General features: G+C 38.8%; 2 protein-coding genes across 5 annotated transcripts in view; one reads left to right on the forward strand and one right to left on the reverse strand.

Moving 5' to 3' along the window:
* Positions 1-292: 292 nt before the first annotated feature.
* EEF1AKMT2 (EEF1A lysine methyltransferase 2) lies at positions 293-10,257 on the reverse strand. Of its 3 annotated transcripts, none has more exons than XM_044445691.1 (6): positions 9,871-10,250; positions 8,408-8,473; positions 7,722-7,836; positions 3,998-4,105; positions 2,655-2,871; positions 293-1,306 (listed from the first exon to the last, which is right to left on the reverse strand). In XM_044445691.1, the coding sequence occupies exons 1-6, from the start codon at positions 9,921-9,923 to the stop codon at positions 1,206-1,208; spliced, it is 660 nt and encodes a 219-aa protein (XP_044301626.1). In that variant the 5' UTR covers positions 9,924-10,250; the 3' UTR covers positions 293-1,205. The 3 variants fall into 3 exon arrangements, with proteins under 3 accessions (XP_044301626.1, XP_044301627.1, XP_044301628.1); XM_044445692.1 differs by having other exon boundaries at positions 293-1,303; positions 9,871-10,247; XM_044445693.1 differs by lacking the exons at positions 293-1,306; positions 2,655-2,871; positions 3,998-4,105 and having other exon boundaries at positions 7,765-7,836; positions 9,697-10,257.
* A 48-nt stretch (positions 10,258-10,305) lies between these two features.
* ABRAXAS2 (abraxas 2, BRISC complex subunit) overlaps positions 10,306-22,749 on the forward strand; it is a 29,750-nt gene continuing 17,306 nt past the window's right edge. Inside the window, exons 1-4 of one of the 2 annotated variants that reach the window (XM_044445682.1) lie at positions 10,306-10,612; positions 17,712-17,802; positions 18,388-18,424; positions 22,163-22,229. In XM_044445682.1, coding sequence (XP_044301617.1) covers positions 10,541-10,612; positions 17,712-17,802; positions 18,388-18,424; positions 22,163-22,229 — 267 coding nt within the window. In that variant the 5' untranslated portion in view covers positions 10,306-10,540. The remainder of the gene's footprint in view (positions 10,613-17,711; positions 17,803-18,387; positions 18,425-22,162; positions 22,230-22,749) is intronic. The other variant, XM_044445683.1, reaches the window with a different exon arrangement.

Genomic DNA, 22,749 nt, shown 5'->3' on the forward strand with positions numbered 1-22,749 from the left:
ACATTTTTACCCCATCCTATATGAAAAAAACATCCCAGAATGGCTTACAATAATTAAACGTTCCAGGACAACTTGTGACTTATTATTCTGTCTAAACGTGTACAATTGCTGCTGACCTCTGGATTTTCTGAACTACAACATCCATCAGCCACAACCAGCAGTTGAATGAGAGTTATAATCTAAAACGTCAGGACAACTCCAAGTTAGGAAAAGCGGTTCTAGATTGTACAAACTAATGAAGCACACTGAAGTAAGTGAAAACACCCAAAAGAAAGCAGTTCTAAGCATGTAGTATAAAAATAGAATTTTCATATTATTTATCATCAATATGAAAGAGAATGTTCAATTAACACTGTTAATTACACAGCAAATTCTGCTCTCCCTGAAACCAAATTTAGCATTTCTAAATCATAACTGAATTTAGGGCACAATTGTATGCAATAGAAAAGGCCTACAACACTCAGTGTGTCTCTACCAGCCATGCTGGTTTGGACATGTGGGGTGTTAGAGGCCTTATCTCTGTCTAAACATACCTAGGAATGTACCTATAATTGCTATTTTATGGTTGCCAGTCCTATTTCTACATACATTAATGTTCAGCTATTAACCACTTTATAGATAGAACTAGATGTACCAACCATCTCCATCAATTGCCATTTGTCTCCTACGTCTTAAAATTGTCTCTTGAAATGGTTCTTGTATGAATTCAACCTGTAAACATTGACATCTTTGTAAAGGAGACTATTTAAACCTTCAGGGAATAGTGTCATTTAATCTCCTTTGGATCTTTGCAGGCAGAAACATATTAAAATATTATTGAATTGGGATTCTAGCAATCCAAAGTTTACACCAGACAATCTGTTGCATTTCTAAAGAAATGTGATTAATAACAGCAAACACGCCAATTTTCTTCCATAGCTATCCAATTTTTTGAAGTCCACCATAATGTACATAAAGGTATCTTAGATTTCAAATGCAAAAGGTAATTTTTAGCATTTTATTATCAAATGTGTGTGTGTGTGTGTGTGTGTGTAAGTAACATATAAACCATATACTTAAAGTTTCAGAGAAACCAAAACTGCATACATTTAAACCTTCTACAATTTGTATTTCATTTTATAATCTTGTTTCATTTCATTTATCCATGAGATCTAAAATTCAGGATAGGGAGACTTTAATTGAAAATGCATCCAGAATAGAAAATTTTATGTTTTCAGTTGAAAAACCAAAGCTGCTACACTGTTTCCAGTTCTTCCTCCAAAGCAAAATGTAGGAGTTGGCAGCTCCTCCAGAAGAATAAATTCTGCTGACAAAAGTAAAATCCTTTTGTTATGAAGAAATCAAGTATAAACTAATTGAAACTTTTTAAAATTAAGGTATCAATTTAAATAGAGCAGACATACATGAGCAAACTCTGCTGGATTGTTGTTTATAAGGGTGGAAATTTCATATTGCTTACTACTACCACCTAGCTTAGGTTTATTCCTCACATAAATTAAAGGCAAGTAACAGGTTATAACCGTGTCAGTAACTCCAATTTCAGCTGAGATAGATAGATATAATCATTACTATTAGAGAAAGGAAAGATGTTCAGTTTTTAAAATATTTATGTATCAGTAAACCTAAATCCTATTTGACATCTGAAAATTTAGACTTGCTTAGGGTATAATCAAGTCGGGATGATTCAAGAACAGGGTGGATGGCAAGAGCAATAGTTTATCTCATATCAGATGAAAGTGCATATAATTTCTGAGTTTCAAGCATAAACTCCTAATGGGTATTTTGTATTTTAAAGCAGTGGCAATGGAAAAGCAATTCTTTAAGATAGAGATCCTGAACAAACTACAGATTCTTCACTTTTAATCCCGTGTTCCACTTTCAATCCCATACCAAATTATTTGTCTGGTATGGTTTGAGTTTCTAGTTTATAAATGTATGCTAAGATTCAGAGATAAGACACTGTCACATGATGGAGCTGTGCATGCAGTCAAAGGTTTACTTGTAAGTCATAGAAAATTTCACTGCCAAAGAGAAAGACTACTGTTATTTTAAAAGGAGCTTATTTTTCTTGCTTTAAGAAACAGCTGTGATGAAAATGGCAAGCAAAGCTTTGTCTGCACACTTTGAAGAACTCCACTGTATTATGTCCCTGATTTAGGTAACAGCCATGTTTAGAAAAGGAACTGGCACTGTATGGAGAAAAAGCAAGCACCATGCGCTTAAGAGACCAATAACACACTTAGCTTACCCAAAAGGCAAAGCTGTCAGTGCTTGATTTTTTATCAAGCACTTATAAATGTTGACATCAAACTTGAAATACTTGAAATGCCAAAATACTTCTGGGAGGGACTACTTAGCAAGCTTAAAAGTCAATTAAGTGCTTACAGCCTTTACTAAATTTTAGGACTTGGCTGCATCCTTTAAAAGCAGTACTCTTTCTTCATAGAAATGTACCTTTAAGTAGAACTACTGTGCTGTGGTCATGTTTCCTATGTAACCAGATCATTTTGTGCAATACCTAAATATCCCTCACTAGTTCTCATTTCCTAAAACTGAAACAGGTATGCATTTTTAAACTGTTCCCATACCAAGCATTTCCATGTGAAAGACAGAAAACAGTAACAGAAATATGCGATTGCAAACCAAATACACACCCTCTTTGAATTTCTTGCAGAGTTCCTCCTTGGTCCAATTACAAGATGTTATGAGGAAAAAACCTCCTGGTTTCAATACCCTGTGCAGAGCTTTCACATACTGCTTCCTCTTCTCTGCTGCGTTTTCAGGGTTCAGACTGATAGCATCAAAAGTCCCTTTATCAATACAAACCTGAAAATCTGATAATTCATCTGAGGGATTTAAAATATCTTCTACCTGTATAAGGTAGTTATAGCTGTTAAACATAAGAACCTTTTTACTGCTTTCATTACTTAATACTTTAAAAACAGGACAACTATGCCTATCAGTTAATAAAATTAAACTGAAAAAGCAGAACACACAATTCTTTACACAGGCATTTCATTCTGCGTTCTGCATTTTATACTGTATTTTGTACTTTTAGAAGTGTCTTAATTTTTTTTAAGTGCAATGTAGATTGATTGTAACCTTACCTGAGATTTAAGAGAAAACATAGATTAGAAGATTCTTCAAAATTCTGTGTATTGTGGAGATGAGTTTTTAACTGCTATCATATTTTACTATAATTGCAGTATTTAGCCCATTTAACATACACTGTATAGTAATGTATCCTGATCCCTTTTCCTCCCACCCCACCTTCTTTCTTAACTCTGAGGTCCTCTGAGGTACACTTCTGCAAGCTCAGAGTGGACCTTCCTCTGAGGTCCACTTTTGTGACCTTAGAAAGCAGCTGGTGCAGTTTCCATGATAGCTGTGCAATTGGAATTCAAAGTCCCCCTTCCAAGGTCGCAGCAGTGCCTACAGCTTCAGAAAGGAACCCAAATGATCCTATGGTATAGGTTTGTTCACTAAACAAACCTTATACAGTGTAATTCCATACATATGTAGTCAGGATTAAATCCTACTGAGTTCAACAAGACTTATTCCCAGGAAAGTATTTTTACCCCCTGTAGGGCTATCTTTTGTTTTTCCAGCCATCTAATTAAACAAGTCATGCTTTCTTCGCCAAACCTATAATAAAAATATGGTGAGCTTCAAGGCCAAGTGCAAATTAAAAAGAATTCTCTTGGATCAAACCAATGGTTCATCCAGTTCACCTTTACTGGATCCCAGCTTCCATTCCTAGGCAGAACTAACTTATTCTGGAACTAGCTGAATATGAATATGCTGAATCTACCAGTATTAAAATTCAAAGTATGTTTTAGCATTATAAAAAAGTACATGTCTAATTTCACAGCATGTCTAATTTTTATAAACTTCTTACCACATCTATCATAAGTTATTTGCTTGCTCAACTAAAAAGTTCTCAGGGCTATTTTGAGTGCATTTTTCTCCACCTTCCAGAAGCCCAATGAAGACTTACCTGCAACTTAACATGAGGCAGCCCTTCTTTTTCCATTATGTTTTTTGAAAGCTGTATTGCAGAAGCAGAGTAGTCAACTCCTGTAAGGTTACTGTAACCAGATTTGGCCTAAAATGGGAAGTGAAAAGCCCACTAAGTCATAAATACATGTTTACTACTTGGTTTCCATGGCATTTATTTCAGTTTTTATGTAAGGACAGAACATAATACTGTCAGTAAATTTATAATAACATTTGTCAGTTTAAAAGTCCTCACAACCAATTCTTTATTCAGTCATTGACCGGCCAAAAAGTAAAACACAAAATTACAATTAGTTAAAAAGAAAAAAATACAGTACTAATTACTATAATCAAGATAAATAAAATAAAAGCATTCTGGTAGAACCTAATAGGATTTAAGGTTAATTCTACCACACACTGTAGAAACTGCCTAACAGTATTTGGCTGTAGTCAAGGAGATAAAATTGGATTGATTGGATAAAAGTATATTAAGATAAAAAGAATCAGAGGATATTTAGAAAGGAGTGGGAATAACAGTTCCTGTATAGCATCACCTGTATAGAGAGGGCTGCAAAGAATAACATGCTCCAGCGATTCAATTATTTCTCCCCCATATAGACAGTCTTTGTTCAAAGGTTATTTGGCTGTCCAGAGGGCATTGAATCTAGCTAGAGATAAAACCCTTCTAAATTTGGGGATCATTATGCTACTAAGATATCTAGCTGGTTGAAGAAGGTGCAGAATGGTTCAGGAAGGTATTTCTGGATAGAATTGGATAATCTGTCTGTAGCCCTAAATCAATGTCCTGCTGTTTAAGTTCAGCTAATGCCCGTTCATAGCCCATCAAGGAGATAGCTGGCCATGAATAACCGTATAATTTCAATTTGGCCTGTATTGCCTGGCTCCAAGAGCTTTGAAAGCTGTCAGTCATTATTAAAGGGACCAAACCAGCTGGAAAGAAGAGGAGCTTGAGCCAGTCAGAAAAGATGTAAATCCAGGCCAAAGTTTCACGTTGAAGGACCATGTTTGAAACACAGTGGGCTGCTTGGAAGATGGTCCTCAGGAACTTTGACTGAACTCTTTCCAAGAGAAGACCTGTAGGGTCCCAAATGAGTTCCAGTTCTGTTAATCAATGGAAATCTAGCAAGGTATAATTGCAATCAACTTATTTGTGGGTTTTCACAAACTGACTGTGATTATGTTAAAGAAGTTGATGCAATAAAAGTGGTTGCATTAGTGCAGGGGTCCTCAAACTTTTTCTAAATGGGGCCAGCTGACAAGTGCCAGAGGTGGGCGCGGGCTGCCAAGGCAGTGCCAGCAGGGGGGTGCAGGCTGGTGAGGGGGCAGGGCACGTGCACATGCGAGGCGTTGGGGGGCGCAGAGCAAGGTACTGGCTTGCTTGCGAGGAGATCCGAATCCAAAATGATCTTCCTGCAAGCAAGCTGCCGCCAGGCACCCACGGCGAGGCGCCGGCTTGCTCAACAAGGGATTTTCTCCAAGCTAGTCCAAAATGACCTCCTGATAAGCAAGCCGCACACCCACGTGCACCTGGCGAGTGCAAAAACTGTGGGGCGGGCCAGTTAAATGGGCATGGCGGGCCGTATCTGGCCCGCGGGCCTAAGTTTGAGGACCCCATTTTTAACATCAGCAGTGCTACATTTCATTCTCTATGGATTAATCTTTCCAACAGAGAAATCCATGGATACTAGATACACCGAACTGGAAAGTAAAATGTCGAAGTCCCCTCCTACATAAAGTATACAATGTAAAGCACATTCATTGTACTGAGAATGTTACACTAGAACCAGCCTTTAAACAATAGAACAAACTTTTCACCCAGCAGTGGGGAAACTGCAGCTCTCCTGTGGTTGTTGGATTCCATTTCCTATCCACCCCTGCCAGAGTAGCCATGATGGGAATTACAGTATAACAACATCTATAGGATTACAGTTCTCCACTTTTGCTTTAGCTATTATAAGCCAAGAGATAAGACCTCTGGTTAGTGCAATATGAGAAGGCACTCTAGGTGAATTTCCTGGCAGGGCTTCTTGGTGCATTTGCTGCCATTCTGAATACTTGAGCCATGGTGAGGACACAGCATAGCTTATTATCTGCAAACATGGGAAGTGTGGGTTGTTCAGATAGTTGTCACCCCCACCCAGAACAGTCCATGGTCTCTGGAGGACTTAACCATTCCAAACAACCTGTTCTCACTGAACCTACACATAGGTCTCTAACATCTACATGAAACCGCTGGGAGAGCTCATCAGGAGGTTTGGGCTGAGGAATTATCAGTGGGCTGAGGATACACAGCTCTACCTCTTGTTTACATCTACTCCAGGTGAGGCAATGACTGTACTGAACTGGTTCCTGGCCAAGGTAATGGGCTGGATGAGGGCCAATAAACTGAGCCTTAATCCAGATAAGACGGAAGTTCTGTTGGTGGGTAGTCTGAGGTTTCAGGTAAGTGATTTTGACCTTGTCCTAGATGGAGTAGCACTCCCTCTAAAGGCCAGGGTCTGCAGCTTGGGAGTGCTCCTTGATCTGGAGCTGTCACTGGAAACCCAGGTGGTGGCAGTGGCAAGGAGTGCTTTCTTACAGCTTCGGCTGGTCCATCAGCTGTGTCCTTACCTGGACAATGGTGATTCATGCACTGATAACCTCCCGGTTGGATTACTGTAATGCGCTCTTCGTGGGGCTGCCCTTGAAAATGGTCCAGATACTTCAGCTGGTACAGAACAGAGCTGATGGGAACCGGTTGTTATTCTCATATAATGCCGGTCCTCTACCAGCTCCACTGGCTTCCAGTTGAAGTTCGGGCCCAATTCAAGGTGCTGGTTTTGACCTATAAAGCCCTAAATGGTTTGGGACCAGGATACCTGAAAGAACGTCTCCTTCCTTATATGCCCTCACACCCCTTAAGATCTGCGGGAGAGGCCCTGCTCCAAGAACCCTCCCTATAGGAGGCAAAAAGGACATCTACTCAGAACAGGGCCTTCTCTGTGGTGGCACCCAGATTATGGAATACGCTCCCCAGCAAGGTTTGCCTGGCGAAAAGAGCCTATATTCTTTTCGGGGCCAGGTTAAAACCTTTTTATTTGTTATTTTAAAAATTAGCATTTTTACCAATTCACAATCACTTTTGTTTTGATTGGATTCATTTGTATTGGTTTTGGTAATTTTATTGTATTGTTTTACTGATGGTTTTTATGGTTATTGCTTTTAATCTTGTAAGCCATCCTGAGACGCGATAGTGAAGGACAGCATATAAATGTTTTAAATAAATAAATAGCAAAACTCTGGCTCAAGTATTAATGGTGGCTGTCATGACAAGAAGCCTTTTGGGAAAATTCACCCACAGTAGCTTCTCATTACATGTGCAATGGGCCAGTATCAGGATTAGAAACAATTAGAATATTAATTCAGCCAGTATTTGTGGATAGTAGCTTGTGTAGGATTTAGAAGTTCAAAGCTTCTTCTTTGACTGTAACAAATGCACAGACCTTTTATGAATTTGAATTATATTAAGGCTGATTTTCTCCTATTCACAGTGATGATTAAAATGAACTGAAATATCCATAGAAATGGCCCACTGGATGGTTAACAGGCTGTCATTAATGAAAATTAACATTTTCATTAATGTTTCAGCCAGTCCTCAGCTCTTGCTTGCTTGGTTCCTAGCTTTAGATGTTGCATCAAATTCCACAGCTTTTACAAATACCAACCAATTCAACCAGCAAAACACCGTTTCCTGTTCCAATGTCAAGCACAGAGCCGTCCAGGGGTATCTTTTGTTTTTTTATCCATCTAATTAAACGAGTCATGCTCTCTTCGCCAAACCTAATCAGAAACAGAGGTTCAGGTAACTAACACCATTAAGCAATGCAAAGCAAAGACAAACAAACTTGATCAATCTCATGCAATATATCCACATTATGTCAGCATCGAGGCATCAGTCTCCGGAGATCACATTACCACTTTGTTTAGCTCATTTTTAAAAATGAATGTAGGGCTCTGAAATCTGCTGGGTTAGTGTTACAGAAGATGAGAGGTTGTTGGTCTTTTGAGAAACATTTTCTATAGAAACAGCAGTGCATCTTTGTGTGTACCTCTTATTTAATTTTTGACAAATGTCAGAGATAGGAACATTTGGCCTCTACCAAGCAAACTGTAGTCAGCAGTTCATTTCCCATATTAAAAAAACAGATGTCAGATGATAATCAGCCATTTTAATTTGTAACAGGTCTCACTCAGACAAGAACAGGCATTTTTCATGAAAACCTCTGTATCATATTACCAGTACTCTAAGCAAAAGAACAGATGTACAATTTTATTTTATTGCATGCACTTTTACAAAGAAAGTAATGTATGAACAATTGCTGATGCATGTCACATTGTTATTGATACTTGCCAGATCTCACCAGCATCTCCACTTTCTTTAAAATTTTGCAATTCTTGTTCATAAACTGCATCCCAGCTATGAAGAAAGAAAAAACATGGAAATTAACAGAGCAAAGACTTTGCATCTGTTCTTTCTCCTTACTGGGAGAAGGCTACTACCTAAGAAAACATTATTATTATTTTTGGCCTGCCCTGTTCCCAGAAAAGTCATAAACCTGCCCTTTCCTTTACCTCTACTTATGCTGATCCTAAATTTGATCAGGTCCCAATGAGACTGCAGTCAATGCAAATTAAACTAGAACTAAGCTCCACAGATCACAGTAGAATTTTGGATTAAGCAGTTGTAAGACTACCCCGATATCTTAATTGTTGTTATTTTACCACAACTAACAATTAAAAATTTCTTTAAGGCAGTTTACAAAATAGGAAGACCTCTCCTCTTATTTTATAACCACTAAGTTTGCCCAGGATATTTTGTTAAGGAACTTTGTCAAAAGCGTTTTGGAAGTTCAAATAAACAGTATCTATTAGATCACCTCTGTCCTCTTGTTTATTGTCACTCTCAATTATCAATGAAAAGAAGCCATGCTGATTTTTTTCCTCAACAGAGCTTGTCCTTCTGTATGTTACTTTTTATCTTTAATCATTTTAAAATTTATTTTACATCTTTTTATATTTATCTTTAATCTCTATTATTCAATTGCACAAAGTATTATGCCACACAAATATTATATAAATTATTGTGTATTATTTTTATCTTTTGTAATTCTTTCAACCAATTTATCCAGAAAAGGCATTAACCAAACTAGCCTGTAATTCCCTAGATCTCTCAAAACCTCTTTTTAAAATTGGATGTGTTTCTGGTTTAACTCATACAGAAAGATACTGTAAAAATGCCATTCTATTCTTCCTAACCCAATGAAGATAATACAAAAAAGTGGGAGAGGTCCTCTAAAAATAGTATTTGTATAAGATGTTGTTCTTTTGCTTTAAGATACTGCTTAAGACGACGTTCTTTTAACTTATTTACAAATTCAATTAGAGTTTGGTACAATATATCACCTTTCAATCAGTTAGACTACTGATTAACCACAGACAGAGCCTTAGCTTCTGTTCACACGAAGTTTCAGGCAGCTGCTTATGTAAGGGAATCGAGATACTTTGAAAACTAGGGCAGTCGTGTCACTAACAGAAAGGGAAAATAGGGTGGAAGCTGCCTTATATTGAATCCATCTAGCCCAGTACAAGGAATCGCAGCAGCTCTACATTCCCGCCCTAACCAGAGATGCTGATACCAACTTCGGACTCCCAGCGTGCAAAGAAGGTGCTGTACGACCAAGCTACAGTTGAACGCAGCTCTCGCTAAGCTGGCGCTCCTCCCCAGATGTGCTGGAGTACGGCGCCCAGCGCTCCTGACCACTGGCCCTTCTGGCCGGGACTTGGTCCACTGGAGGCTTCGGTCTGCGCACTCACTGCTCTTTGGTGCCCAGCACCGATGCTTCAAATTCATCCTCCCCGTCGCCCATTGCCTGCCGGCGAGAACCAGGAAATTCCAGACAGAGCCGGGAGAACCGCAGGAGACCGACGCACAGGGCTTGCCCAGCTTTTGCCTGTCTAGGCTTCTGGAGGACTGTTTCTCCGCCTTTCCTCTGACGGCTTCCTGTGGGTTACGAGTGTGCGCTGGGAGCCAGCGGCTGTTTCCGAGGATGCAATTGCAGTTCTGGTGTCGGGGGAAGAATCCGAAAAAGGCCCCTTCCATTCTCGCCCGTTCGCCCGCCCTTCGGGCCAAAATTACGTCATCTATCCTCTGTGAAGGATGAACACCCCTATTGGAACCAGTAGGAGAAGATTTCCGATTGGCGGACAAGGGAAAGGCTACCTCTAGTTATGAGAAGTAAAGAGGGACCGAGCTCCAGCTCCTGCTGTACGTGGTCCGAGTAACTAATAATAGTCGGTGACGGCTCTGTAGGCTTCGGGCGCTCGTGTGAGACTATCTACTCTCTGCCAGGATTAAATCGCTGAAAACTACGTTTCCCAGGAGGCCTTGCGGCTCTGCCCGGAAACCGGAGCGCGTGGAGAGCCGGGGAGGCGCAGGTGCAGTGGCTTGTGGGATCGTCTTCGGAGGTGGTGGTGGGGCTCCATCATGGCGGCTTCCATTTCAGGCTACACGTTCAGTTCTGTCTGTTACTATAGCGCTAATAGCAGTGCCGACCACGTAAGTAATCTCGCTAGCGTTCGTCTCACCTCGTCCTTGGGGTACTTGTGGGGAGAGCTTTCTCTTTTCTTTCTTGCTCACCGTTTTGGAGGGAGGGAAGGAATGGTAAAGGCAGACGCGGGCAAGAGGAAATGGGTGTGAGGGGAGGCAATCCCAGGACGTGAAATCGGCTCTGAGGGACGGCGGGTCCTGAGTTTGGGATGTGAGCGAGAGAGGAAAAGAATTGGAAGGGGTCCTGAGGGAAGATGAAAAGCATATGTTAAAAATAAAGAACCTCTGTGTTGGTCATGAAGCCTTCAAAGGACGCAATTAGGGGAGAATCGTTGCTGGAGGGGCGGTGGCAGCAAGAGGATGTAGGAAGGGTTGCTGTGATAGGGACTGTGGACTGGACAGGCTTGCGAAAAGATGACAAGCTTGAGAAGTTGCCTTCTCGGCACGGGTACATGTCGGGAAGGTGATTGTGCGTCATTTATAACTGATGCGTTGTCGCTTCAGCTTTGAAAAGGAGGAGTAGGTAGAAATGCATTTGCTCATATATATTTAAGCATCTTGAGAAATAAAGCTTGTAGTTGTAGCTAAAGCTTAGCTATAAACATCTGTTAACTACCATAAATGTGGTCAAGTGGAATTAGAGTGCTCCAGCTGGGGTGCCAGCTCAGGCAGGCATTCCCCTTACCCTTTCTGTTTTTCTTTTCCAACTGATGTTGAACATTTCATGGTTGCTACATGTACTTAGTCCTCACCTCATTAAGCTGTTTTTTGGGTGGAGATAATTACTCTGTTTTGTGTCCTGTTGAACGTGCAATGTTACCTGTCTCTTTTGTATCAGTAGCAATACCTCTACCATCACTTGTCTCCTGACTTTGTCATATTAGTCTCTCAAATAGCACTGTGTATGTAAAAATCAGCAGACACTTCTGTCAGTGAGTTGATCTTATAACTGAATTCCTTTCACAGTGAAGTTGTGCTGAAAGTGTTATGTTTATGCAAATATGCACTTCATCAGGCCAACGCAGCAGCAAACAGTAATAATGGTTTTTCTTGTACCATATGCTGGGCAGGGTTCCTGGAGGCTAAATCATGGGAACAGTCAGTAGAGGTGGGAAGGTGTTGACTGTATTTCTGCAAAAGGTGCAACTTTAAAATGCAATTCCAGCTACCTTCCTACTGTCTTAAATCAGAACATTAAACTGGAGAAAGGAAGGAGAAATGTATCTTATTTCAGGACAGTTGCATGAACATCCACTGTTACTTCTGGATCGAAAGCCACATGCCTAGTGGCTCTGCTAGTTAAATCAGCAACTTATAAATCATTACATGTAAGCATTGGTAGATTAGGTTATCTGCTAAAGTATACAGTCTTGCAACAACAGCCACAAGTTTTGGGCAGGATAGGCAGGAGAGTATCGCTTAAAAAAAAGGTTCAGGTGTTGCTCAGAGGGGAGGGGACTAAATCATGGGGACAACAAAATGTACTGAGTTATTCTGTTCAGAGCTACTTTCTATTGTATTCAAAGCTATTCTCTTTATGTTGCCTGATATATACATGGTTTTAACATTTTTTCTTTAAATATCAAGTGTAGAATCAATTTTCTTTAGATCAGGCTGCAATATCTCTGTAATCTGGTGCTGTCCAGATGTTTTGGGCTACAGTTCCCAGCCTCTTTTACCACTGAGCAGACTTGTTGGGGCCAATGGAAATTAAAATCCGGAACATTTGGAGGCTACCTATTGGAGAAAGATGAGCTATAAAAAAGTGCAGGGTGCAGTTATACAATTTTTAAAATATAAGACAAGTGGCAACATTAAACAGAACCAAGGTTATGCTAATAAAATATACATTGGTTTTGTGATGACTGCATCTTATCATTAAAGCACTACAGAAAAGAGCCATAGTTAATCCTATGTTTTTTTTCGATTAACTGTGTTCTCTTGTGTCATTTGAACTTTAACTCTGGTTAATCTTAGCTATGCTTATCTGAAACAAGCCAACTTCACAAACTAAGGTGCACTGTTAAATGGCTTCAGCAAACCAAAAAGAATTAATTGCAGTTTGTTCATGTTTGGATGTCACAGAAAATTGTTATTCTAAATCAGAAGTTAAGGCTTGCAAACTCATCCTGGCTACACAGTGATGTGGGAACTATAACAGGTGAAAAGGGTGTGAGTCTGAGACTCACTGCAGCTCATTCTCATAAGCTAAACTATGGTTTGGCATTGTATCTGAACAAGGCCAATATACTTGAAATGATTGGTTGCCTAAGGATGTATAAAAACAATATTCCACATTTGATTATCTAGAACTGGTATTCTGCTTCCCATTATAATTCTTAGACTTAATATGCTTCCCTTGTGGTAAAAATAAATACATTTTACTTTTAGGAAATATGTTATAGTGGTTTGTTTTAGATCACGCATTCACAGTGAAAAATCTTTGAAGTAAATAATTAGGTGCAATGAATGAATGTATAGTTCTCACTCGTAGTAATTTCAAGTAAAGTACAGATCTAAATCACTTATATATCCCATGTTAATATTCTAATATACCTTGATTTATTTTGTTAAAATTTTGTCTTAATTACATCTCTGCATAATCCACTATTTAGGAACTCCCTGATACAGTTGTTTAATGTCTCTTTTTCCTATTGTAAGGAACTCAAGGCAGCTCACATGGTTTTCTCCCTCTCCACTTTAGCATCACAACAACCGTGTTGAGGGTAGTGTAGACTGAGAATCAGTGACTGCCTGAGTGACTAGATAGATCTTCTGAATTCCAGTCTAATACTCTGACCATGTTACTGCACTGGTTCTTGTAATTGCACATTTTAAAAGAAGTTGTTGCATTTTTGCTCCCCTAATAAGTTAAATTGATATCTGCTAGGCTGCTTCCAGAATAATGGTGGACTGAATTGATTCGACAGAGCAGCCCCGTGTTTGTAATTCTTTATAAGCACCTTGAATGAATGGTTGTTTTATAGATGCCAGTCTTATTTTTAAACCTTCAGCTAGCTTCTATATTCCTTCTCTATTTCCCTTGCAGCTCCCTACCGGCCTAATGCCTCTCCACTTCATCTCTGACGCTTACTCCGTAATGTTTGAGCACCTCCTTGATTTACATCTTTTCTATTCTGACTTTTTCTGATGGACCTTGTTCTTTTGTTATCTTATGTGGGCAGGGTCTGGTCTTTTCTAAACTTTTAGTACCTGGTATTGTTTGCAAAGGTCAAACAACTAGCAATGCCTCTGGGGCTTTGTATGGATTCAGGGCACTCAAGCCTTGTTCAGCCTTTCTACTTGAGTGCACTCCATACTGACCTGTAAGGAATTGTGGGTTGACTTAAACCTGATGAAGATACAACACTACACTATACTTTGTATGCTCCCCTGCTCAACAAGGGAGTGCAGCAAAGTTTTGTATTGAGCATACCCTTAGTTTGCATTTGGTGTGGATAGACATGAGAATATTAATTTGGGTTACTTTGGAAATTATGCCAAGTCATGCTTTGCTATAATCATGGTTTCTTTGTTCAATGGTATTTATTAATCACTTAAAAGAAATTTCTAAGTGAGGTATAAAACATCACAGTATAAGAGCATAAAAGCATACTGTACAGTACTGTTTACTGAAACTAAGAAGCATTTTAGAAATGATTTTTGGAACAATTAGTGCAGAACATTTTCTGAGGTAAAAGGGATTTTAAGTTGATTTTCATTGGGAATTTTCAGTTTGCATTAGAAAATAATTCTGATGCCCTAGGGCAGAAGTGGCTAACATCTGTGCCAAAACGTCTAAAGAACTACAGCTCATGTCACTGCTCACCAGACCAAAACATCTGGAGCGTCACAGGTTGTCTGTCCCCACCCTAGGGAGAAATTAATATGCATGCTTATTTTAGTTACTTTAGTAAACAAGGCTTTACAGAAGTGTTTCAATTTTTTGTCCAAATACACTGCAGAATATTTGACATACAATTTTCAAGGTGGGGGAGATATTAGCACACACTTCCGTTGCTCCGTCCCAGCTCCTGCCCACCTTGCATTCAAAAGCATGCAAGTAGATAAAAAGGTAGCACTTCGGTGGGCAGGTAACAGCGTTCCATGCACTTCGGTGTTTAGTCATGCCGGCCACATGACCACGGAGACTGTCTGTGGACAAATGCTGGCTGCCTCGGCTGGAAACGGAGATGAGCACCACCCCCTAGAGTCAGGCATGACTGGACTTCACGTCAAGGGGAAACCTTTACCTTTTTAATGTAATTTAAATATGTAGTATACTTTTATTTTAATATTTTTAAAAATGTAAAGACAGTAGCATGTACTTGCATAGTTTAAATTGAAGCAAGAAAACAGAGGTTCAGAAAACTGTTGCTACACTAAATTGAGCAATTCAGAGTGTTTATTATATGCTGAAAACCACTGATTTATTTTAAGAATTCAACTTTCTTCCTCTAGCTGAGCATCTTCTGTTTTATTCTCACTGTTTTATTCTGTTTCATTCTAATGCATATGTATATTTCAATGCCATAGATACATGTTAAGGAATCAACTGAAAAAAATTAATTACAAAATTTTGAAAGTGCCAAGCTTGATTAATACTGTAGTCATAATTGGTATGCATTTTTATGAATGAATTTATGAAACAGAAAGGTTTTGACAGAAAAATAAAGCACTGAAAAATGTTTTCACCCTGCATAGCTGCAGCAACATATCTCAAGGACACAGATTCAGAAAAGGTTGCTATAAAGAATAAAAAGACTTACTAAAATCATTATTTCTTAATAGTTCATAGAAATGAATATTATAAAAAATGGATATTTTATATCCATTTTATTGCCCTTTTTTGCTTGCTTCAAGTGCAGCACTGATTTGTGCATGAATTTTTATGGTGGGATTTATTTATTTATTTGATTTTTCTCCTGCCCATAAACCAAGATTCAGTTAATTGTTTATATTACAATTATATTGAATTAAGTTTAAACTAAGCTAGTTTGAGAACTAATTAGAATGTAAATTTGGAAAAAAACACCAATATTCCTTAAATCCTTGGATTAGTAGTTCTATCTGGTTCTGTGGTAGTGGTGATTTGAATACTAACTGACCTAGTTAATGGGCCATCTCTTTAATAAGAACTAGCCTATTTTAATTCTGCATTCTTCATACCTCATGAATGAAGGAGTAATTAGTGTACTTGTTTCTGTCATTAATTTTAAGCAAACTTCTTTAATACTTTGTATCCTTCCTTAGTGCAACCATTTTGTTTTCAACTTAAGCAACTTTGGCTCCCAATCCTGTTAGTAGGTGGGTTGGGCTTTGGGATGGGGGATCTGGACCTTGTCCTGAATGGGGTTGCACTCCCTCTTAGGGACAGGGTTCGCAGCTTGGGAGTGCTCCTCAACCCAGAGCTGTGATTAGAAGCTCAGGTGATGGCAGTGGCGAGGAGTGCTTTCCTCCAGCTTCGACTGATCCATTATTTGCGTCCCTACCTGGAGAACTAGTGCCTGGCGACAGTGACACATGCGTTGGTAACTTCCCGATTAGACTTCTGTAACACGCTCTACGTGGGGCTGCCCTTGAAGATGGTCCAGATACTTCAATTGGTGCAAAATAGAGCTGCCAGGTTGCTGACGGGGACGGGGCATTGTTCTCACATAACCCCAGTCCTCCGTCAGCTTCACTGGCTTCCCACTGAAGTCCAGGCCCAATTCAAGGTGTTGGTTATCACCTATAAAACCCTTAATGGCTTGGGACCTGGTTATCTAAAGGAGCGCTTGCATCCATATATGCCCTCCCACCCCCTGAGATCGGCGGCAGAGACCCTTCTCCGGGAGCCCTCCGTGAAAGATATTAGGAGGGTGAGTACCTGGAGGAGGGCCTTCTCTGTGGTGACGCCCCACCTATGGAATGCGCTCCCCAGAGAGGTCTGCCTGGTGCCATCGTTATTTGTTTTTCGGCGACAGGCCAAGACCTTTTTATTTAAACGATAATTTAATTGTTAATTGTTGTTTTTATTTATTATACACCTGCTGAGATGTATCCAGATTTTTAAACTTTATTCAATATTTGTTTATTTGCTTTGTAAGCTGCCCTGAGGCTTGTTGCAAAGGGGGCAGCATAAAAATGCTTTAAATAATAAATAAATAAATCCAGTCACTCTGTTTGTTACAGAGGGGCATTTCTAGACACACAAGTCAAAGTAAAAAATTGGGATGACTACATTTTGCAATACACGGCTGCTGGATTGTGGCTTTTCTATATATGCATTAGACATTTTGTATATTCTGTCAGTTTTTAGTTCTATTTTGGAGGGAGCTTTTGCCCTGCACACTATTCTTTCAAAATTAAGAAGCTTCCTGTTTCATTCTGTGAAGAGCCTGCTTTTCTGCTCCATTGAGCTTAGGCTGGATTAATATGTCTAACGAGATTCCTGTGGCATAGCTGATAGACTGTTTTAACATGTGAAGCTAGTGGAAATACCATAATAAAATTTCTAAAACTGAAAGTCTTCCACACTATGAAGGAAGGATATACATGTACTGGTATTCTCTTATGCATAATAATTCATTGGATGCTAAGCATTGCTAGCATTTTGATTAACAGATGTGTGTTTTTTTTAATAATGTCATCTGTTTCTAGCATAGAAATAGACAGGTATAGTGGAGACATCAGCACAAACTTTGAATATTGAATCAGGTGAATGCATATAGAGTGGGCTTTTAATGGAGAAATTGGAAGCAAGAAGCATTTCCTATAATTATTTTCAAAGATATTTTTCTTTCTCCCTCTTTTCTCTAAAGGCATTAAGGCTGTTGTACATGTATTGTGTATATAATTGACTATGGATGCATGTATTACACCTCTATTCTGTTCACAGAATCCAGATGCTTGAGAATCTAAATGCATCCTTAGATTTCAGGATTTTCTTTTGGAATTCACTTGGGACCCTTGCTTCACCCTTTTCCTATATTCAGCTGTTTGATATTTCAGTTTTCCAAATGTTAACTATTTTAGTTACATATACTTGTGAAAACTGCATGAAAATAAAACAAAATGGAGTATAGCTGTAGATTGCTCTCAATCAGAAGCTTTTTCTATTTTTCAGGAAGGATTTCTGTTGGGAGAGGTAAGACAAGAGGAGACATTCAGTATTAGTGATTCACAAATCAGCAACACCGAGTTTTTACAAGTAATTGGTAAGTTGCATTAAGTTTTTTTCTGATAGTAAAATTAATAATGCACATAAATAGGATTACATGCCCAGGTGATGAATTCTTTGATCAAAAACTTGCGATTTTGACTGCTTAGTTTCTTGACAGGGACATATAAAAACTAAATTCACACTTGAACTACTTGATTTATCCTTGGTGTGTTGGGGTGGGGAGGTTGTGAGTAGGGAGGATATGGTAAGTCCCAGGTGTATGTTTGGCTTGTTTCTCAAAAAGAAATTGCATCTAGGTCATGAGTGTATCCATGTGCACCTGAGTGCATGTTGTTTTTCCAAAACAGCAGATCCCCAGCTGAACTGCAAATGTCTGTCTTACACTTAGTAGTTTAAAACATGATTCATTTTCTGAGGATAAAGGAGTTTGATGCATTGCATTGGAAACATCTGAGTGCAACATTTTGCTGCACTGCTGTTAAAACAATACCCTTTATATTATCTGTACTGTAATCAAGTAATGACCAAAACAATTATTAGTATGAGATTAGTGATATGGTTTTGGTCTGAAATTTCATCTTGGTCTTACGTAACTGAAATATACATTGTTTTGTTACAGAAATTCATAATCATGAGCCTTGTTCCAAACTTTTTAGGTAAGTTATTTTTGTCACTTTTCCCCCTTTCTGCCAAATGTAGGATTGCTGTGTCAAGCATTAATACAGTTTCCAAATATTGAATGAGCATTCAACCTAGTTATTTAAGAAAAAATCAGTAGGAGATGTAGTACTACATAGGAGATATCTTATCAAACAAAAATGCATATCTTAAATGCACCTTGAAGTTCCTATGTATCAAAAACATGATTTTTTAATATGACACACCGCAAAAAGTGCTGCCACATAGCAAAATCCAGTGCTGTGCAACCAGACTGATTATGCATTCAAACCTTTTCTCTCCTTTCCTCCCCATGTCCTCCCAATATGCTTTGGAGGCTCCCCCAGCATCCAGAAGCAAATTTTAAGGGGGTTGCAAGGGAGAGAGTATTGGTTTCTCCCTGTTCCTCTGATGCTACCAATTCTGTTGGTGGAAGGGGTTGTCTGAATACCACTCCAAGTGATATATTGCAAGTCTCCATTTTATTTTTTTAAAGGACTAAGTCATTTTAGGGCAAAGAAAAAAATGCACCCAGAGTATATGTATATAGTCTGGCTAAAATAATAGACAAGCCTGTTTTTCCCATCTGTACCAAGCGATTAGTAATAGAATTTCCAGCTGGTTAAGGTTTCAGGCTCTTAAAGTGCACAAATTTCTCCTTATCTCTGTTCAGAGTCCTTAATCTGTATGCTTTATTTTTTATTTTTATTTTATTAAAACATTTCTATGCCGCCCCTTGCCAAGGCCTCGGGGCGGCTTACAACATCAAATAGGTCAGGGATCCTCAAACTTTTTAAAAAGGGGGCCAGTTCACTGTCCCTCAGACTGTTGGGGGGGGGCAGACTATAGTTTGAAAAAAATATGAATGAATTCCTATGCACACTGCACATTAAAACATAATTAAAATTAATTTAAAAATAATTAAAATAAAAAAAATTAAAAATGATCGCTTGTTCGGGCTGCAGAAGCCCAAGATGACTCCCCAGTGCCTGCCAAAAGGAAGAGCCTGACACAAGGGGGAGCCATGAGGGCACGCTTGCGATTGCTTGAGGCCTTCCTGGCTCCTCGCCACAGCTCTGCTTCTGAGCCGGAGGAAGGTCCCCTTGCAGGTGCTCGCCCAGCTCTGGGAGGGGGAGTAGGAGGCCGGAGAGGCGAGCACGGGGTTTGGTCACCCCTGTCATGATGGTCATGAAGTCCTGAATCATGCCAGATTCAATGTCCTCAGCATGGAAGTTGAGCTCTCCAAAATCCATCCTCCTAGAGTGCCTTAACACCAAACCCAAGACAACCTCACTCAGAGAGATGGAAGCTGGACTGGATGCTGCATCAGCAGAATTTCTAGTCTGTCCTGAATACTGACACAAGATATAAATGCTCAAGGTTTTAAAACAGACAAGAAGCCTAAAAAGGAAGAAAGCCTGTAGACCACAACAACCCCCATCCCTCTCTAATTCTTTTGTCTGTATTACAGCAATACCTAGGAAGGCACAACTGGGAGAGATTAATCCTACTCAGTTGCTCAGCTAGTAAGGATTGTCTTGGAAATGGAACTAGCTCATGCATGGATTCAGTGCAGACTTTGTGCTAATACTTTGACTAGATTATAAATTTATCATTGGTTTTACTTATGTTGTAAATTGGTCTGGGAGAGCCAGTGTGGTGTAGTGGTCAAGAGCATGGGACTGGGACTCAGACAATCTGGGTTCTAGTGCCCACTCAGCCATGGAACCAACTGGGTGACTTTGGGCCAGTCACAGACTCTCAGCCCAACCTACCTCACAGGGTTGCTGTTGTGGGGATAAGATGGAGGAGGAGAATGATGTAAGCTGCCTTGAGCCCTTTGTAGGAAAAAGGCAGGATATAAATAAAAAAATAAATAAAAAATAAATAAAATATTGCAAGCTCTTTAGAAAAAGTCTTTTGCAGATAAGTCTATGAGGAGTGTGACTTGCAAATACACATTCAAACTCAGGATCTGATTTGCTCTCAAAGATCTGAATCTCTACATCCACTATGTAGGATTAATTAACCACTGGAACCAGCTTGGATACCCACATAAATGTGGAGCAAGCCAGTGATTCCTGTGGGATACTTGAAGGTTGGCATGGAGCTAGAGGCAGCACCATCCACCTTTTCTAATTGTTAACTTCTTAAGAACAGATGTGCAGTCCTTTCAGTCCTAAGGGCCATGCCAATTCTTGAAAGCTGTGTTTCAAATCAGATATGTTCTACTTAAGGCATTCACATATTGAGAAATATGAAAATATTAAATCATTTATGTGGATGTGTGCATGCACTGTACACAGTGTGTGTTGGAGTTTGGCATAAATTTGTGAATTGGAGACATGTTTGTATCTGGCTTGCATACTTGCATTTCCATCTTTTCCATTAAATCATTCAGTGAGGATAAACTGGATGAAAACTGGGCAGGACCTAATAGTATCTAAAGTATGTAGTTGGTCCACACAAAATTTCTTCCTGTACATGGTGGCTCCCACATCTTCTGCATGTTGGATGGGCACAAATTGTGATGCAAGGTACGCGTTTGTCTTTGTCAGAAGGATGTTTACACCCAATGAGTATGATTGTAATTCATGAAAATGAACTTGGTTTTTAGTAACAGTGTTAAGTAACACACATGAAGAAGACTACTAGAGCAGGATTTCTTCAATAACTATTTGAAAGAGATGGAATTCTTATTTAGTTTTTATTTTACGGTCACAGACCAGGAAAATTAAAAAAACAAAAAATAGCACTAGAAAAATTAAAACACAGTTAAAACAAGTACAATTTATACAATATTTTCACTTAAGCTGTGACAAGATTTTTTCCTAGTCTCTGGTGCAGACATAAAAACATTTTGCAACATTTTCAGTAATATAAGAGGATACATCCCTTAAACACATAGATACCAGAGTGGAAGGATAATTCCTATATAAATCTTTTATTCGTTTAATCAATTTCTCTCTACATTTTGTATAATAGCTGCAATATAAGAGAACATTTTCCACTTTTTCTACCGCTCCAGCATCACAGGAACATATCCATTCATTAACCCGGGTATTATTTATTTATGTATTTAAAATATTTCTACCCCATCCTATATGAAAATTGTCCCAGGACGGCTTACAAGGATGGCTTATTAAATCATCCTTTGAATAGTGCTGATGGAACCACATTAAAATGGGCAGGAGAAAATGCTCTTCTGTACTTTGGAATGATTAGTATATATAGATATGAGGCTGGTGTAAATCCATTCTTATAGCAATTATTACAGTTTAGATGAAATCATGGGAAACAAGTTTTAGCAGAAGATTCAAGATTCAAGTCTATTAATTCCTGCACAACATGAAGTTGGAACTTCTCCAGCCTATAGTTGCTCAGCACTTGTTCAGAGGAACCTAGCCTATGTCGCTTCTTGTCCATTTCTCTCATCCATTGGTTAACATACATATCTGAAAGCAGTAGAGACAGTTAGCTACCTAGAGCCACTAGAAAATTGAAACATAGGCACTAAGGAATTGTACACCTGCTACTTGTGAATCCCTTGGTACCAAAATAGTAATATGTTAAAAGGGGGACTTGCTTCTCATAACATATTTTAATATAAAGTTAATTATATAAGGATATAGAGAATAAGCAGTCTGCTCAGTTCAGGTCTGTCAATACAATCGATTTTGTATGCTTTGTTTTAGTACACATTATTTTGATTTGGAAACTTCCATTTTCCTTTTAAGCTTTTATGACTATGCAGGCAAAGTCAATGAAGAAAATTTGGATAGGATTCTTAAAGATCGGAGAAAGGTAAGCTTACTTATTAAGAAAATTTGCTTATACAACCATAAATTTGGAACAAAAACTAATATTTTGATCATATTTAGTCTAAAAATTATCAGTCTTGACCTGCTGTGCTCATGGCTAAAACAGACTTTTAAAAATGGTAAAAAAGTATACTGTAGCATAAAGAACCAATTGCATGTTAACATTGCTAGTTCATTTAATCCAGATCAGTGTTTATTCTTTTGGAATCCTGCTCTTCCATTTAAGTAGTTCTCAAAGTGGAGGGCAAGTATGAATCATTTTTTGAAGAATACCTAACTACAGGGCATTTAAAGCCTAAAGTGAGTATTAGAAGACAAGTATTAAACAGGTCAAGTATCTAAACCTGGCAGTCCTTCAGAAGTAAAGTTTTTAAAATGCAGAGTTGTCACCTAAAATAACTACAAGTTGTTGAGGCTAATATTTCTGGCGTTTGCACCTTCATTTCCATTTGTTGAACAGAGGTACTTTCTGAGGGTTATTTCTTGTAGATTTGAATGTTTTT

Source organism: Varanus komodoensis, unplaced genomic scaffold, assembly GCF_004798865.1.
Source record: "Varanus komodoensis strain SLA01 unplaced genomic scaffold, ASM479886v1 scaffold49, whole genome shotgun sequence".
Lineage (NCBI taxonomy): Eukaryota > Metazoa > Chordata > Lepidosauria > Squamata > Varanidae > Varanus > Varanus komodoensis.

Bases quoted from the DNA above. Each gene is read 5' to 3' on its own strand.
- EEF1AKMT2 (XM_044445691.1), bottom strand. From the start codon at position 9,923: ATGGGCGACGGGGAGGATGAATTTGAAGCATCGGTGCTGGGCACCAAA. The intron at 8,474-9,870 runs GTGAGTGCGCAG...CTTTCTTCATAG, and splicing joins GTGCTGGGCACCAAAGAGCA to CTGGGATGCAGTTTATGAAC. The intron at 4,106-7,721 runs GTTGGTATTTGT...TTCCCATTTTAG, and splicing joins GTGTTTTGCTGGTTGAATTG to GCCAAATCTGGTTACAGTAA.